Source organism: Dioscorea cayenensis, unplaced genomic scaffold (assembly GCF_009730915.1).
Source record: "Dioscorea cayenensis subsp. rotundata cultivar TDr96_F1 unplaced genomic scaffold, TDr96_F1_v2_PseudoChromosome.rev07_lg8_w22 25.fasta BLBR01001049.1, whole genome shotgun sequence".
Taxonomy (NCBI): domain Eukaryota; kingdom Viridiplantae; phylum Streptophyta; class Magnoliopsida; order Dioscoreales; family Dioscoreaceae; genus Dioscorea; species Dioscorea cayenensis.
Window position 1 is genome coordinate 107,296 of NW_024087440.1, and position 17,112 is coordinate 124,407.

The 17,112-nt window shown below is 31.2% G+C and overlaps 1 protein-coding gene across 1 annotated transcript; it reads right to left on the bottom strand.

Annotated features, from left to right (window-relative positions):
• Positions 1-291: 291 nt before the first annotated feature.
• Positions 292-6,298, bottom strand: LOC120255533 (arogenate dehydratase/prephenate dehydratase 6, chloroplastic-like). The gene is made up of 2 exons (XM_039263343.1): positions 5,143-6,298; positions 292-702 (listed from the first exon to the last, which is right to left on the bottom strand). The coding sequence occupies exon 1, from the start codon at positions 6,187-6,189 to the stop codon at positions 5,146-5,148; it is 1,044 nt and encodes a 347-aa protein (XP_039119277.1). The 5' UTR covers positions 6,190-6,298; the 3' UTR covers positions 292-702; positions 5,143-5,145.
• Positions 6,299-17,112: the final 10,814 nt, after the last annotated feature.

Below are 17,112 nucleotides of genomic sequence, written 5' to 3' on the forward strand. Positions count from 1 at the left end.
TATATGTGATTTCCATCATACTAACAATAAATTGTATTTATAATTTTTTTTTCTTCTTATTTGTTGATTTTTTTTTTTATTTTTAGAAAGCTATTTTTAATGAAGGGGCATTTAACATAAAAGGAAGTTAATAAGTAATTGAGATTTGGAATAAACTCTTAACTATTAATTAAAAAAAAATTCCTAAATTTTAATTGAATGAGTTTAATTTGGTGCATGTAATCCTTACCATGTATATATCCACATCCATTAACATTATACTCATAACATAATAGTCTCAAACAATGCAAATGAGAAGCAACAAGTTCCTTTATTTCCACAAAATCAATAATACATAACAAGGACACACAAGCATGAGCATTTCATAACTTGTTGTAAAAGACTGATGTCTTTTTTGCTAAACATTAATTATCTTCAAATCAATAATCTTATGATATACACCAAAGTGTGCTCTATTATTATGATGTATTTCCACCATGATTCTTGGTATATATCTTAGTGCAAACCTTTTTCAAGACCACATCCACAGATAAAAGGATGAAGAATCTTTCTTCCTTGCACTTCACAATCATGACAATGAAGTCTCCATTACATATCCTTTTTTTTTTTTGCTGCCATTAAGGAATATTAGGGCAGTGACAGAATAAGGAGACTGGAGTAAGACAGGGTGAAACTTAACTCCCTTCCAAACTCTAATGCAACCTGATAAGTTTGGTTCAGTTAGAGTAATGATTTATTCTCAAAAACAATTGTTAAAAAACCTCAAAAGAAGAAAGGGAAAAACATTTTTCCTACAGTAATGTGACATGGCCCAAATTAATGACAAATATAGCATATGGGCCAATTGATTGGGTCTGACTTGTAACTTTATTTAAGAACAAAAAAATGTAAATTCAATGGATTAAAAATTCATACAGCAAATTTTAACCAAAAAGTTTATTGGAATAAATGCTTGAAAAATATTCTGTCGTCGTGATTAATTATATATAAAAAATAAATAAATCACAAATTCATTAAACATCATTTATAATTTCAAAACATTAGCTGACCCTACTTATCAAGTGGTGGGGGAAGACCACAACAAATGGGAATTGGTGTGGTTCATCCAATTTTCCTAACATCATCATTAGGAATCTGTATTAGAAAAAGTTCATACTTCTCAAAACAGTATCTTAATTCTTAAACTGTCTCTTTGATTTCAGGACCCATGTCACCCCTGGTAGGATTGTTAAGTTAATGGGCGTGTGTCAATGTATCTATGGCATGAAAGTTTTCAATAATAACCACCACCCGATGGGTACCATCAAAATTTTGATGGGTAAATTTTTCTAATGAATACCTAAGTTTGGCCTTATATCAGTTTGAGCACTAACTTTCGATTTCAGTATCGAAAATGAGCATCGTTTTTAATTTCATTTCTCGGCGGGGTAATTGGGGATTTTTCGATGGATTTTTGGTGATGTGACGCCGAAAAGCTTGACTGGATACCCTGAGCTCACGTCATCGACTCGTCACTCAGTTTACTTAACCAATGTGGTGTTTTTTTGTCCACGTAGGGAGGTACACGTTAGCTATTAGACGTCCCTAAGTGGATCAAAAAAAGCCACATCGGTTAACCCTAGCGAATTGGTGAGTCGATGACATGACCCGAGGCATCCACGAGCTTTTCCCGACGTCCACATCACCAAAAAATCCACCTAAAACCCCCAATTACCATGTCGGAGAAATGAAATTAAAATTTGATGCTCATTTTGATACAAATTGAAAGTTAGTGTTCAAACTGATATATGGCCAAACTTAGGTACTCACTGGAAAAATTTACTCAAATTTTGATACATATCTTTCTGGCTACCGTTCCCTCAATTGATCCACATCTACTTGACATCACCTCCAACCTCAAACTTTGGAGTTTCAATTCTTTAGAAGGCTTCTCAGTTAAATTTTTTTACAGATTTCTTTGTGAAGATGGAAAGCAACGGTGCTAGGTCACTCTACTCATTTGAAAGTGCATGTGCCTATTCTCAGAAAATCGATATATTCCTTTTTGGCTGGCCAAAGATAATAAAATTCCAACTCAATGAAATCTCATAACTAGTTGCATGTTTTACCACACAGTAATTGAATTGGTGAACCATTTTCTCCTATGGTGCCTTTTGCTGAGAATATTTAGAACCACTATGATCACTTATTTGGGTGGCCGCATTTGTCAAGCACTATTGAATATTTATTGGGCTCATGAAGAATTAAGCTCCAAGGCCCACTTTAAATATCGTGGGATTTCTTTGGTTAAAATTATAATCTAGAATATTTAGTTGGAGTGCAATGTGTGCATCTTCAATTTTACTTCACTCCAGCTAGTCTTGCTATTTTTTAAAATAAATCATTTGTTTCTGTCATAAGTATGCTTATTTGATTGCTTTTGTTTTTATTCTATGCTAACCTAAAAGTAAATTATGCTTCTCTACTTGCAGAATATCACTGTTTTTTGTTAGAGCTTTGTAGCCTTGTGTTACTTATGTACCTCTTTGTTATCTTTAATGTACAGCGGTGGGGTTTCTAATAATTAAAAATAAAAATAAAAAAATCCTGCTCCTATTCTAAGCTCCCTTTTCATGAGAGATTTGGTTGGATTATAAAGTTATTCCAAACATTAATATATTCTGCCATGTAGAATAAGCTGTGTAAAATTCCCACATTAACTAAATGATTTTTTTTATTTAAATATTAAGCAAATTGTAAAAAATTTAATATAAATGAAATAACAATTTTTCAGTTGCACTTGACTCAATGAGCAGGGAAAGTATTAAAAAAAAAATTACCCAATTAGATATAGAAAACGACTTATCAAAACTAGTGAAGTGCTTTTCAATCACATGCATGGTTTTTACTAGAATAAATCATTGAACGCATCTAATACCAATTTGTCCCAATTAGGAGGGTGCTTTGCTGTGATCTTTGGGTTTTGTGAAAACTTTATTAAAAGTAAATCCATTTGATGCTACTAGTGTTTCTCTGTTTAAAGAATTGATATGGACCTCATTGACTTGTTTTCTCATGCTCATGCTATTGCCTGGTTGTTTTAGTGATACAACAAACAACAAACACCTTCCCCATGGCCTACTTTCCATTTGCTTTACTTTTGAGTCTTCCCAATAACTTCATATAGGAAAAAGTCCAACCTATTTTATTATTTTTAAATTCATATTATTGACATAATATATATATATATATGATTTTTTTCTTAGTATATCCTTTTAAAATAGATTATTCTTTTTATATATAATATAATTTTTTTTATCACCTAGTGATGTTGGACACAATTTTTTTTTCTTAACCCAACCATGATTAGAAGCAAGTAAATTAAGAAGTTATCTTTAATGATTTAAGTGTCAAATACACAATAAGCTTCAAGGGTTCATATGTAAAACTTAAAAACAATTTTGTTTTATTATTAATCTCTAGAGGCATAGAAGAAAAAGGTTTTTGGTCATTTTCATTATTTTTATTATATTTTTAATTTATGTTAATTGAACATTTAATCCAAAGTAACTAGATAATTTTCTAGAGGTCAACTAAATTTGTTACAAAGAACATACAATAAAAAAAGGGGCCCTGTATTTTTGGGTCGTCTACATCTATCTACCAATTAGATTGTTATTTTAAAAAATAAATCATAAATGCATTAAAAATGGAAACCAAATGATTATAGCCAAATGTACTACTAACTTTTTTTAAAAATTTTTTTCTTGGTCTGTATTATTATATAACCTTTCCACCTACTGCAGCGACTCTTCTTCAGCCTAAGCAGAATAAGTAGGTTGTTGGGATGTGGCTCCAAACCTAACATGACTACTTTTTCCAAAAAAACTAATGGTTTCTAGGTCTTCACAAATTTTCTTATTTTTTTAATTTTACCTCATAAATTAATGCCCTTTCAGTTGCGCGCATGACTTCAGTGGTGGGTCTACCTTCGGTGTTGGTGATAAGAACCTACCACCCTTTTCTAATATTTCAAATATATATATATATATATATATATATATAATTTCACAATTTTATACTATCAAGCAAGCAACTTTTAATTATTTATTTAATCATGTCTTTGTTGTATATTATAAGGTATAATTTTTTAAATAGTTTTTTATTTATCCAAACTTATTTTTTTAGTCTTTTTATTTGAATTGTTATAATTGTAATTTAATCATATTAGTCCCATGAAACTTAAACGTTAATTCTAAACCATCAAAATAGAGGACTGATATAACTCACTTAAAATATTGTAAAGAGACTAAAAAAATATAATTTAAAATAAAAAACTAAAATGATAAATTTAAAAAATAAAAAATAAAAAAAACTATTTAAAAAATTACACCAATATTATAATATTAGGATATGATATACTAATTATCTGTCCAAGAGAACAGGAAGAAGAGTTGATAAACAATTCAGGATTCAGACCAACCATATGCGCACAAATAGACAATTAATGGCAGACATTATTATCCTATTAAACAAAGACTAGCTCAGGATATGACCTCACTGCTGTGTCTGATGTGTCATATTTATCTCTATCAGTAGTTAGCTTGAGTTTCAATTGAAAATAAAAAGCTTATCATATAATTAAAAAGCCTCTAATCTCACAAATAAGAGTCAGGTTATAGTTTATGTAATAGTTTTACAGCCCAAATTCTAAGAAAACTTAGTTTTGGTCTATAATCATAGAGCTATTGACTAACAATACATCCAACTTTAGAATTATTCACAATCAAAATCATAACTAAGATCAATCATAGTGTTAGTAATGATATACACATCCAAATTATAAACTAAATATATTCACTATGAGTTTATTATGATGTCATCTCAATCAATTTGATCAAACATTTCAAGAATTCACAACCTATTTGCACTTTTGGTTTCTCTTTATGAGTTTATGAAATCCATATTCAAGAGAAATGTGATTATTGTGAAGATACACACACTTAGTAAGCAGATTAGTAATAATAATAATAATAATTAACAAAAAGAGGGAAAAAAAAAGGGGGGAAAAGAAGCAAAGAAGAAGAAGAAGAAGAGTAATCTACAAACGAAGAAGGATGCTGGAAAACAAGCAAATTGAAAGCATAGTGATGGAGTACTTACGTGCTAATAGAGATCGTAGACGTGTGGATCGGCGGCGTAGCAACCCAAGACCCGAACGAACACTGAGAAGCTTGAGATCTCATCAATGGCCTCTTTCACCTTCTCATCTTCGATCGAGCCCTCGAAGTCCACATAGAGGACATGGGGGAAAGTCTTCAGCATCGCCGGTGAGCGCACATCCAGTATGATTACCGGCCCTTTCCCCTCCATCGTCGGATTGTTCACCTCGAGTTTGGTCAGACTGATGTCTCGGGAGGAGAAGGCGGAGAGGATTTTGAGAAGAACCGTCATGGATCCGCCACGGTGGGCGACGACCATGCTGGTTTTCATCTTGCCGGAGGAGGAGGGAGGGAGTGGTTCCGGCAGCTTGGAGAGGAGGAGGAACCGAGTGACGTTCCAGGACTCGTCCTGGAGGCCACCAGCGAGGACATCGAGGCCGTAGATGGCAGCGGCGCGAGGACTAGCGATGGCAGCGGTGTCGAGCATCTGCTCGGATAGGAGCATTTTGACAGCGCCGGCGGTGTCTTCTACAGCCTCGCGATCAAGGCCAAGGCGCTCGAGAGCTCGACCGCAGTGAGCGAGAGCCATAGGATGACTGATAACCCGGCGGAGCTCCGCAGTGCTGACGCCGGGCATAGCGAGGAGGCAGTAGTGGACGAAGAGGTTGATTTCCTGAACAATCCGAAGGTCATGGCGGAGAAGGAGGTCGTAGTTCCGGAGGGCAGTGCCCTCCATGGTGCTCTCCACAGGGACGATGGCGCGATCGGCACGATCGCGCTCGACGGCGGCGATCGCATCGGCGAAGGAGCGGCAAGGGACGGTGGCGCACTCAGGACAGGCAGTCTTAGCGGCGAACTCACTGTATGCGCCGGTGGAGCCTTGGAAGGCGACGCGGAGGCCGGGAGTGCCGTGAGAGCGAAGGGAACCATTCTGGTGGAGGGCTACGATGGAAGAGGAGGAGCGAGGCTTGCGAAGGCGGCCATTGGAGAAGGTCCTCTTGAGAGAATGGAGATTGGATTGGAGATTGAGAGATGGAGCTGCGGCCATGGATGGGGACTTCGAGAGTTGAGAAGAAGATGCTGCGATTGGGAAAGGGGATTAGTTAGGAATAACAAAGAACGTATGGTATAATTAAAGAAACTAATTTAGACACGTGGCGTTTTAGTATTGGTTATTTCTCTGTAATCTTTTTTGGACGGAGTTGTAATTTGCTTAGCCGTCACGACAGAAGCTTCTTGCTTTATTTATTTATGAATATAAAGAAATATATATATATATATATATGAATTATATTTTTAAAATAATAATCTCACCCTTTTTTCTCATGTGTATTTAAAAAAAAAAGGGTTTTTTTTTATTTGTCTACTTTAACTAATTAATATGAATTAAAAATATTAGTTAAAATTAATTCGTAATTCTAAAAAATTATAAAAAATTATATTAATTTTTTATAATTAAAATTTAATAAAATATACAACTAAATTTGATTTATTAGAAGTTATAGAAGTAATAAATTAAAATAATAATATTTAATGATTCATAATTTTTTTATATGTACAAGTAAAAAAAAATTAAAGAAAAAAATTTTAAAAGTGGACAAGCAAAAAAAAAAAACCAGAAGAATTATATATTTGTGTCCAAATTTAAAGTATGAATTTAAGTTAATGAAATAGATTAGAATAATAAGCTTTCCTAATTGTGAAACCTTGTGCTATGGGGACTCCGGGGAAAAAGTACAAGCTTATGACAAGTTTGGTCAAAATTTAAAAAATAAAAGTAAAAAATAAAAAATAATCCGAATTTAATTATTGCTCGTTAAACCAAGGCCCTGTTTAAGTCTTAATATTCATGTATCCATTTTTATTTATTTATTTTATTATTTTAATTTTCAACGGCTTTTGCTGGTGCCAACTAACAAGCTACCTATATAATATAGCCGTGACTGAATTAGCATATATAGGCCTCTTCACACTCGAACAAATGTAGTTAGGCCCATTAACAGTTATTAGGCCTTGTTGGCCCGGCCTGTAAAGGAAAAGGACTATGGGCTATACAATAAAGATGAAAATAATGACACTATGTTTTTGTGATTTTAATTGTGTTAATGTGGTATATATAAGATTACCATATGAATCAAATTATAAATAGTTTTCACTGAATGTTGATAAACCGTTATCTACAATTAGAAATAATAGTAAGGGCAACTATTAAAATTGGGGATTAAGATATCAACAATTATGACAAACCTATGGTAAATTTTTAAATATAATAAAAACTATATCTATAACAAAAACCATGCCGTTATGGGGGTCAAAATCATATTTAATACTTAGAAAATCCATCAAAAATAACTTTGGGTCACAATTTATTTACTTATTTTTAATTGTGTTTTATGTGTTGTTAGGTTTGTGAGTTTATAACTTTCATTCAGAGTTTTGTTAATACCGTAAATAAAATGAAAGGTGTCTCAAATTAAGGTGTTAAAGATAATTAGAGTATGTTGTACTATATCTAAACATGTTGACACTGTTTGGGATATATTTGATATGCCCTAGACCCAATCTCTTATGTAATAATTTGAATACATTTTGAGCAATGCAGTTTGTTTAATATATGGCTTTAACTTTTTATCATGTTAAGTGTTTAATATGATAATGTCCTTGATTAAATTTAGAGACTTTTCATTATAATGGAGATCATAATAATGAGAGTCAAGTCTTAAACTATTTAATCTAAAAAAAGGTTCTTGGTCACAGGGTCATTAAGAATAGGACATTAGTGATCCTATTTGATCAATATATGTGTGATAGTCTCTATAAGATAAAGATTAGTTGATCTCATTAACTAACTCACATTTATAGATGATGCATATGAAGATACGATCATTGAACTGACTCAATTGAGGATTCCTAATGGTTAATGTTACCATAAACTGTCAATAGGATATTCTCTTGAAGAATGAGATATAATAGTTCCTTTGACCTGAGATCATCATAGTAATTAACAAGTTATTTATCATACTTTGATTCTGGACATCTATTGTCCTAGGGCAATAGTTGAAAGGATATTGTGTTTTATTAAATACTTGTAGAATTAATAATTATCAAGATGGAATCTGTTGACTCTTGGTAATGAGTTTGAGCTCTATGTTGTCATTATTTATAACGACTAAATTAAGTCCTTAGCCAAGGCACTTGAATGAAGAAGAAAAGAGTTTCTTAAGTCATTCGTTGGTCGGTTATATTTGACATGAAACATAGTTGGTAACCTATTGGGATTTGACAGTCCAACCATATCCTAGGGTTGTCCCGGGGCTTCATAGACAGAAGGAAGATATTACATTATTTTTCAACGGGTTCTGGAGAGTATTTATATATTTCATGCTATTCGGTCGTTAAGGAGTGTTGCTAGACACCAACCTTGATTAGTATATTAGTATGACTAATTTGCTACAGGCTTAGTATTGAACCTATGGGTCACACACTAACGAGTGTTCTAATCTTTGCTAAAGATTAATTATTTTATTATTTGATAATTAAATTAGATTATTTGATTAATCAAATAAATAAATTAATTAGTCAAAATGGAATATTATTATATTTTTTTACTAGCATAAAGAATATAATTAATATTAAGGGACAAATTGAAAGATAATTGCATGTGATGGTTTTGGGAAAACCATAAGATAGTTAATAAATCCAAAGGTTTTGAGAAACTATACAAGGCTTTGGGAAAACCAAAAGCCACTTGAATGCTTGATGGTTTTGGTTTTGGGAAAACCAAAAGTTAAAAAAAAAAAGTTTTTTAGAATATACACAAGGCCTCATACATTGGCTAAAAAAACAAGGAGATGAAAAAAATAAATAAAAATAATGGCATTCCATCAAGTGAGTTTTGAGAGTCAAAACCTATAGTTCAAGTTGTTCGTTGATTCCATTTTGTCAAAGGGTTGATACGCATAGAGTCTTCGCATTATCAAAGAGATTTGGAAAGGAAAAAGGAATCCGCTTCAAAGAAAAAGGAATCCCTTTGAAAGGTATGTTTTAGATCCGATCTTTAACTAGTTAAATGAATTTTAAATACAAATAAAAGGAATCCGCTTTAAAGAAAAAAGAATCCCCTTCAAAGGTTGGAGTATGTTTTAGATCCAATCTTTAACTAGTCAAATGAATTTTAAATGCAAATAAATCCTCCATTGGATTATTTTGCCTTCCGCTGCATGTTTTGAACACCGAATAATTCTACAGACACATCATATCATAAAAGTTAGTGCATGACATATAATATATCATATTAATTAAATAAATAATTAATAAGGGAAGCATGATCTCTTGCCTCTAGACAGGGCACGGTAAAATTTAAAATCTACACTTGAAGATGACCACCATTTTCATAAATAAAAAAAATTGGTGTTTAAATAGATTTTTCTAACCTTACCCTAGATTCTAATTTTAACATAATCTGATTGTATTCCTATATATTTATTAAAAATAGGATAATTATGAGGACAAAATAAGCTTAAAAAAGAATAATTATAAAAAAATTATTATGGAAAATTTAAGAAAAAAATTGATATATATATATATATATATATATATATATATATATATATATATATATATATATGAAAAAAGAGAGAAAGGGATAAAGGAATGATATTTTTACAAGTTTAGGTGTCAAGTTGCAATTCCTATCAGTATCTACGTCATTCTTTCTCTTATTTAAAAAATAATAATTTTTTTTATCATCTAAATCACAAGTGTGAGACACTAAAGCCTTCAAATTCTATTAAAAAAAAAATCAAGTTTGTAATTCACAAACAAATGAGTTAGTGACTCAATTATAGTCATGACTTGGAGATGCACAAGTTAAGGCCCAAAAGGATAGGAGAGTTGAGGTTTAAAAAAGTTCAATTGATTGGATAAATGAATTCAGAGATCTTAAGACATCAAAAGTCGAAGAGTCTACTAGCTTCACAAATCCAAGATCAAATGATTTGCAAGCATATAAAGTTGAAGTTTTTGGAAGTCTAAATCAAATGACAACAAGTTCGTGATTTAGAGAAATCACTGACTTGACATCCAATTGATATTTAAGATAAAAAAAAAAAAAAAAAAAAAAAAAGACCAAAGTAAACAAAGTAAAAAAAGATACCCTTAACATTATTACTGGCAAAGAGGTTGGAATAAAACAAAGTCAAATAGACTCGAATTACGTGAGGCGAAAGGAAGATTAAGAAAATAGGAGTTTCTATACCTTGTATTTCTTGTATTTATGTATTTTTTTTTCTTTCCTCTCAAAATTAATAAAATTAATTTACTTTAAATTCATTATTTCTCATTCACAATTGTTCTTTATTGAAGGTGCCCATTACTTAGTCTGGGCTAATTAACATTAAAGGCATACACATGATATGAGTTATGAACCCACAATCTCATAAAGTGTAAAAAAATTAAATTTTGATTTGTGATTTATTTATTTTTAACAGGTCAATCCTAATTAAATGCCGGAATAAAAGACATTGGGTTTGTATTAAATAAATTCAATTAAGATGAATTTGATTTCTTCATTTTGATCTAACCAATTTAATTATTTTGCTAACCTTGATCTATTTAATTAATTTGATTTTAACTTAATTTAGTTCAATTGATTTGGCTTAACAAGCTTAGTTTAATTTAACTTAAACCAACACACAGTTGATTTGATTTGATTCGATTTGATTTAATTTATAAATGATTTGACTCAACTAAATTGATTTTATTAATGAGTCAATTTAATGGGGGTTGAGTTCATAAATTGAGTCTGTTTACTCCCTCCAACTTAATTAAAAAAATATTTCAGTCTTAGTCAAGCATATTAAAGTCAAAAGAACATCTAAACATATCTAATTACAATGGATCACTTAAACCTGTTTCATTATCGAGTGGGTGTCTTTATCCCAATCATGGTTCCTCCACAATGGAGATGCCCATTCCTCCATATTTGGGGTGAAATGGGCACATAAAAACATATTCCCTTCATGGGAAATTCTCATTATGCCCAATTTTTTTTTCCTTTAACAAATATTATTAATTCAGATATTTAATTATAATGAGTAACTGGAATAGTGCAAAGTTTGAGAAAGGTGTCTTTAGACATTCGTATGTATTCAACACAGTTGTGGACACCACCATCTAATATCCGAGGCATGTGTGCTCTTCGATGAATATCCCTAACCAAAGCAGGTTCACGGGGTAAAGCATTTCGTCTTTGTTCCCTTGACATCATTGCTAAAATAACCGCCATAGCTACGAAGACAGGTGTGTCGATGTAGATTAATTCGGATACACTATCATTAGCCATTATATAATGAAATCATTTTTAATATTAAATGTATAATGAAGTAATATATTCCAACTTTGTCTTTTTAGGTTCTTCATGCGTTTCAAATCTTATGTTAAAAATCGAACTCATCCTGAAGGTTCCATTCTTTCGAAGGATATATAATCGAAAGAATGTTTTGACATTTTGTTCACGATATCTTCAAGGGGTTGAAACAAAGTTCAACCGACCAATGAGAAATCCAAACCCACCTACAAATGACCAAGTAAAATACTTATTCTCTAGTGTTGGCCAACATATAGGGAAGATTGAAGAAATTGTTTTAGATGAAATTTCCTTGGTTCAAGCACATCGTTATGTCCTTCGTCATTGTGATGAAATTGAGAAGTTTCATAGGTAATTGTTTGTGCTTTATGATTCAATGGAAAATAAAAAAGTACATTTCTCTCAAATTACTATGTGATATATTTATGTAGAGAATTCATTGAATTGGAAAAAAGAAAGCGACGTCGACATTCTCGTCTCTCTGAAGTTGATTTAGAGAAGTTAGTGAATGAAAATTTTCATTTGTGGTTTCGAAGCAAGGTGATCTTGTTGTACAATTGTTTTATAGTTTACTTTGTCAAATCTAAAATTTTGTTTTTGATAATATTTTTTGCTATGTAGGTTTTGGAAAAAGATTATCTGGATATTCCAGAAGAAATTGTGGCTCTTGGTGTGGGACCTAACAAAGTAGCAAAGAGATACTCTGGGTTCATTATTAATGGATTCAGATTTCATACCAAATCTCGTGATGAAAATAAAATGACTCAAAATAGTGGTGTGATTAACACTTCAGAAGTCGGAAGTGTAAATTACTATGGTAGATTAAGAGACATTATTGAGTTAGATTATTATGGTAATTTTAAGGTTGTGTTATTCAAGTGTGATTGGGTTGATGTACACCATAATACGGGTATTAGGCAAGATGAATTTGGGTTCATTCTCGTAAATTTTTCTCGCCTAATACATACCGGTGAAAAATTAGAGCATGATCCCTATGTGTTCTCATCTCAAGTTGAACAAGTGTTTTATGTGCAAGATATGAAGAATGAGAATTGGTCTATTGGTGTCAATTTTGATTAAGATTGGATTTTGTTTAATATTTTTGTAGATTTTGGAGAATTCATGGTTAAAGATCAAGAGGGTTGAAGATAAGGATACATGAAGCTTTTTTTACTTTGTGTAATTAACTCAAAAAATATTTTGTAATGAAAGTACACAAATAGTGTAAAACTCTTACATTTTGCTAGTACTCAAAATACATTACAGTTTAATTCATAACATGGCAATAATGTTCAATGAAATTAAATTTAGTATATTTTTGAATGTAATGAAAATTTATGTTTTTGATTTACAGGTTAAGCAAATTTATTTATTATTAATAGTGGAAAAAAATAAAATTCAATTTAATTAAATGAACAAATTTAGAGGTGGTTATAACCACTTCTAAAAGTATGAACATGCAAGAAATTATAAACTATAGAGGCGGTTATAACCGCCTCTACCATTTATAATTTTTAGAGGTGGTTATAACCACCTCTAAAACTATTGAGGATTAATGAAAATTTAATAGTTATTGAGGCGGTTATAACCGCCTCTACTAATAAATTTTTAGAGGCGGTTATAACCGCCTCTAAAACTATTAAATGGTAATGAAAACTTAATAGATATAGAGGCGGTTATAACCGCTTCTAAAACTATTGATGTTTGATGAAAACTTAGTAGTTATAGAGGCGGTTATAACCGCCTCTACTCTTATTAAAAAAACCGCTCCATAGATAAAACTTTCCCCAACGGTTAGGTACAAATCGGCTCTAAATTGTAGAGCACGGCTGATAAAGCGGTTTAGAGGGTAAAAACCAACGCTACTACCTATAGAGCGGTTATAACCGCCTCTATAGGGCTTGAAAACCGCCTCAAAAACACTTTTTTTGTGTAGTGTATGGACCTATACTGAAGGGGAACATATAATCATAACTATTAATTCAAACTAAAAATAAAAAAATAAACAAACATATACATTGAGAATAACAATGACATAGATTCATTTTTAATTGAACAAGTATAAAAAATAGTTTACAAAGTTCACAATATCCATCTCTAGCACTTTAAAATATAATAATAACAATAATCAATAATCATGTTCACTATTCAATGTTCAGGCATGAAGTGGTTGTACTATGCCATCTAAAACAAATAAAACACACTTAAGGCCCAGTAACACACCTGCTGACGTGGAGGTTGTTGTAGGAATTCTTGATGTCAAAGTGCAATTGCCGGTTGTAGATTATAGCTGCCAAATATATATATATATATATATATATTACATAAGGAAAGTAATCTCATACAAAAGCTATAAGAAAAAAAGCAAAGAAAAGAAACTCCTTTGGAGGTTGTGGCATGTGGAGCCAGAACATTGAAAGTGTGGCAACAAAAGAAGAGTAATGAGACAAGTTTAAGATGCTCTGCAGGTTGTCAACATCTTCATGGAAAGCAATGGAACCCAACAAAATTGAAGTTTTCAATTTCATAATGAATAGAGAATGAAAAATGCATTGGATAGTGTTCTTTCCCAAAAGCGTTTAGTTGATGTGATTTTTTTTTTTTATTTCAAATTTAAATCAGAAATGCTATTAAAGAAAGAACAAAACTTTAAAAAAATATCAAGAACTAAGAAATATTTTTTTGCATTAAATACCATATTTTTTCGGTCAACTGGGACTTGCTCCAAAAGATGTTGACCATCTTACAAGGTCAAAAGTGAAAAGCACAGTGTAGATACTCTATTAATTTAAGTAAATCATACAATCACTTTGAATGATATGGTGTTCATATAGTGGTATGAGTTGGTCCATGAGATTAAACATAGTGAATGTATGTACATAGGGACTGAACAAGTTCTTCATCACATTGTTTGCCATCATAGACAATGAAAACAAGACTATTATTAAAATGAAACCCTTATAGATTAATGTTTATATATATTTATATATATTTATATATAATTGCTTGAGAATGAAGACATCCGAATTAGTCCAAGCTTGGCCTGCAACATTGTTGCATTTGTAAAAATTAACTACAATTATAGTATGATATAATAAGCCAATAAAATCGAAGGAATGGTTTTTTTTCATTGATTCATATTGGTTGTTCTCTACTATTTTCATTGTTCTAAGACTAGAAAATGGTTTACAAGTGTTAGATAAAAATTTAAGAAAATGAAGAAGAGAGAAATGGATTAAATAAACAAGTGTTTATTACGCCAACTTCCTCATTAAATTAATGCCGTGCATCAAGATTAGAGTATTAACTTAAACATTAGACTTTAGTTTATGTGAACATGTATAATACATTTATGTCAACTATTTAGCTTTACGGTATTAAAAATAACAAAATGGATGAAAAGTATGAAAGAAGAGAGAAATCTTCCATTCACACCTCACATTATCCAGTATCGTGTCACGGATCACGAAACAAACATTTCACCCGGATTCATTTCATCCTCAATAAAAAAACCTAAAATAAAAACCAAATCCACACAAACTCAAAAATAACTCAAAAGTAACCCACCTTTTCAGAAAGATGTCTTTTTCCCAGCAGCTTCTCGATCGGAGCAACAATCAGGATGGTTGACGAAAATGGAAAAGATGTCGGAGGAGGTGACTGGAGGAGGAGGCGACCGGAGAAAAGTGACGGGATTGGGGTTGGGGTTCCGGCCAATGGGAGGAGGAGGGAGAGCAAGCAATGGGATCGGGGCTGTGCCAAGTGACGGCTGAGAAATTTTTAGAGTCTTCCGTGACTTTCAAAGTGATGTGAAAGTGGGGTGGAAGTGGGGTGAAGTGGCCTTTTATATGTGGCTCACTTCCCTCAGCTTCAAAAATTCTGAAGTGGGTTTTAAACTAAAACCCACTTCAGTGTAAAAGAACATCAGAAGTGGGGAAAGTCAGTCCACTTCCCCCCCACTTCCTCCCACTTACGTCAAAGTGAACGCCCCCTAAAGTGAGAATTTTAATTTAATTATTTAATTATCATAATTAATATGAATAATATTTAATATATTACATAAATATATAAATTATTTACCATTAAACACTTTGGAGTTGTTTGGTTGTCTGTCAGTGAAATCACATGAGTGAAATTATAATAAAAGTGAAAATACTGTATTTTAACTTTCATTACTGATGTTTGTTGTAACTGAAAATGCTGTATTTATTTTTTATTTGTTTGATTTGATGTAAGTTTAAACCTATAGTCATCATATAAGTGGATGGTGAGATTATCCCAATTATCTATTATTTTTAATTATTTAACTGTGTGCTTATAAATAGTAATACAGGGAAAAGTGGGATGCACAGTATTTTCATCTCAACAGAAAAAAGTCGGATACATAGTATTTTCATCCCAACAGTTCAATCAGTTTGAGCACAGAAACTGAATCAATCTCAACCGTTCAAATCCATTTCTACTTGATCTACAGTTAAAAACACAAAAACTTAGACACATAACACCACACCAATCCATTCAGAACAAGTACCATGGTGATGCCACTGTTCATTACACTGTTTAATACCAAGTTTTTTTTATTTCTTTCCTCTCAACTCTCTCTTACTCTAAATAATCTGGGGATGTTTTATGGACATTACCAGATTACACCTTTTTTTTATATAAATATTTACACTATAAAAATATAGTATTTATTTAATTTTATTACTTAAAAATTATAATTAATTTTTAAAACAATATAATATTTTCAATTTTATAATTAAATTTAAAAACAATTTATTTTATTAAATATTTTTATAATTAAATATGAGATTAATATCATAGTGAGTACATACCACTTGTGCATTTCAACTTACATCAAATTTTACTATAAGTTGAAATACTGTAAAAATATCTTAAAATGTAAAACATTATACATATAAAGCTTATTCTACATCAAATCAAACAACATTTTATAGTTACATTACAGCTACTTAAAATTACAATTAACCAAACAACCTCTTATTGTTTCTTTATTTTAAAGACATGAATATACTTTCACCACAATACTCTTTTACTCTTTCATATTTCCAGTAAACTATCATTTTTATTAAACATAATTTTCGTTATCATTCCCATTTTACCAATCATGCACCCTAAGAAAACTACTCAAACTCATTTTTATTAAAAAAATACAATTAAAAAAAAATACTACTCAGGTTTATTTATCATTAATTAAGATGCTCAAGCCCCTTTCATTAGCCACAAATACTGACATCATCATACAATAAAAAAACTACCATTGTAATTATCGTACATTATAGGTCTTATATGTGCAAGACATGATATTAAAGTGTATATTATATTCTTGTATAATATATTATATTCCCAATACTCCATTTAATTTGAAAGCTCTATGCAAATCTTTCTTTTGTATGTATATCAGTCAAATAAATAGGAAGTTTTTTAAAATTTCTTATTGTATAATTTTAAGCTTATGCTTGAAAATGGAAGCTCTTGTTGTATTTTTATAATTTTATTTCTTTTTTAAAGAATTATGACAAGCTATAGATAGAATTTGAACCTTGAATTTTTTAAGTTTGGAGAGGAATAAAGCAATTGACT

What these genes read in the sequence shown, in the direction of transcription:
- LOC120255533 (XM_039263343.1), bottom strand. Translation starts at nt 6,189, where the DNA reads ATGGCCGCAGCTCCATCTCTCAATCTCCAATCCAATCTCCATTCTCTC.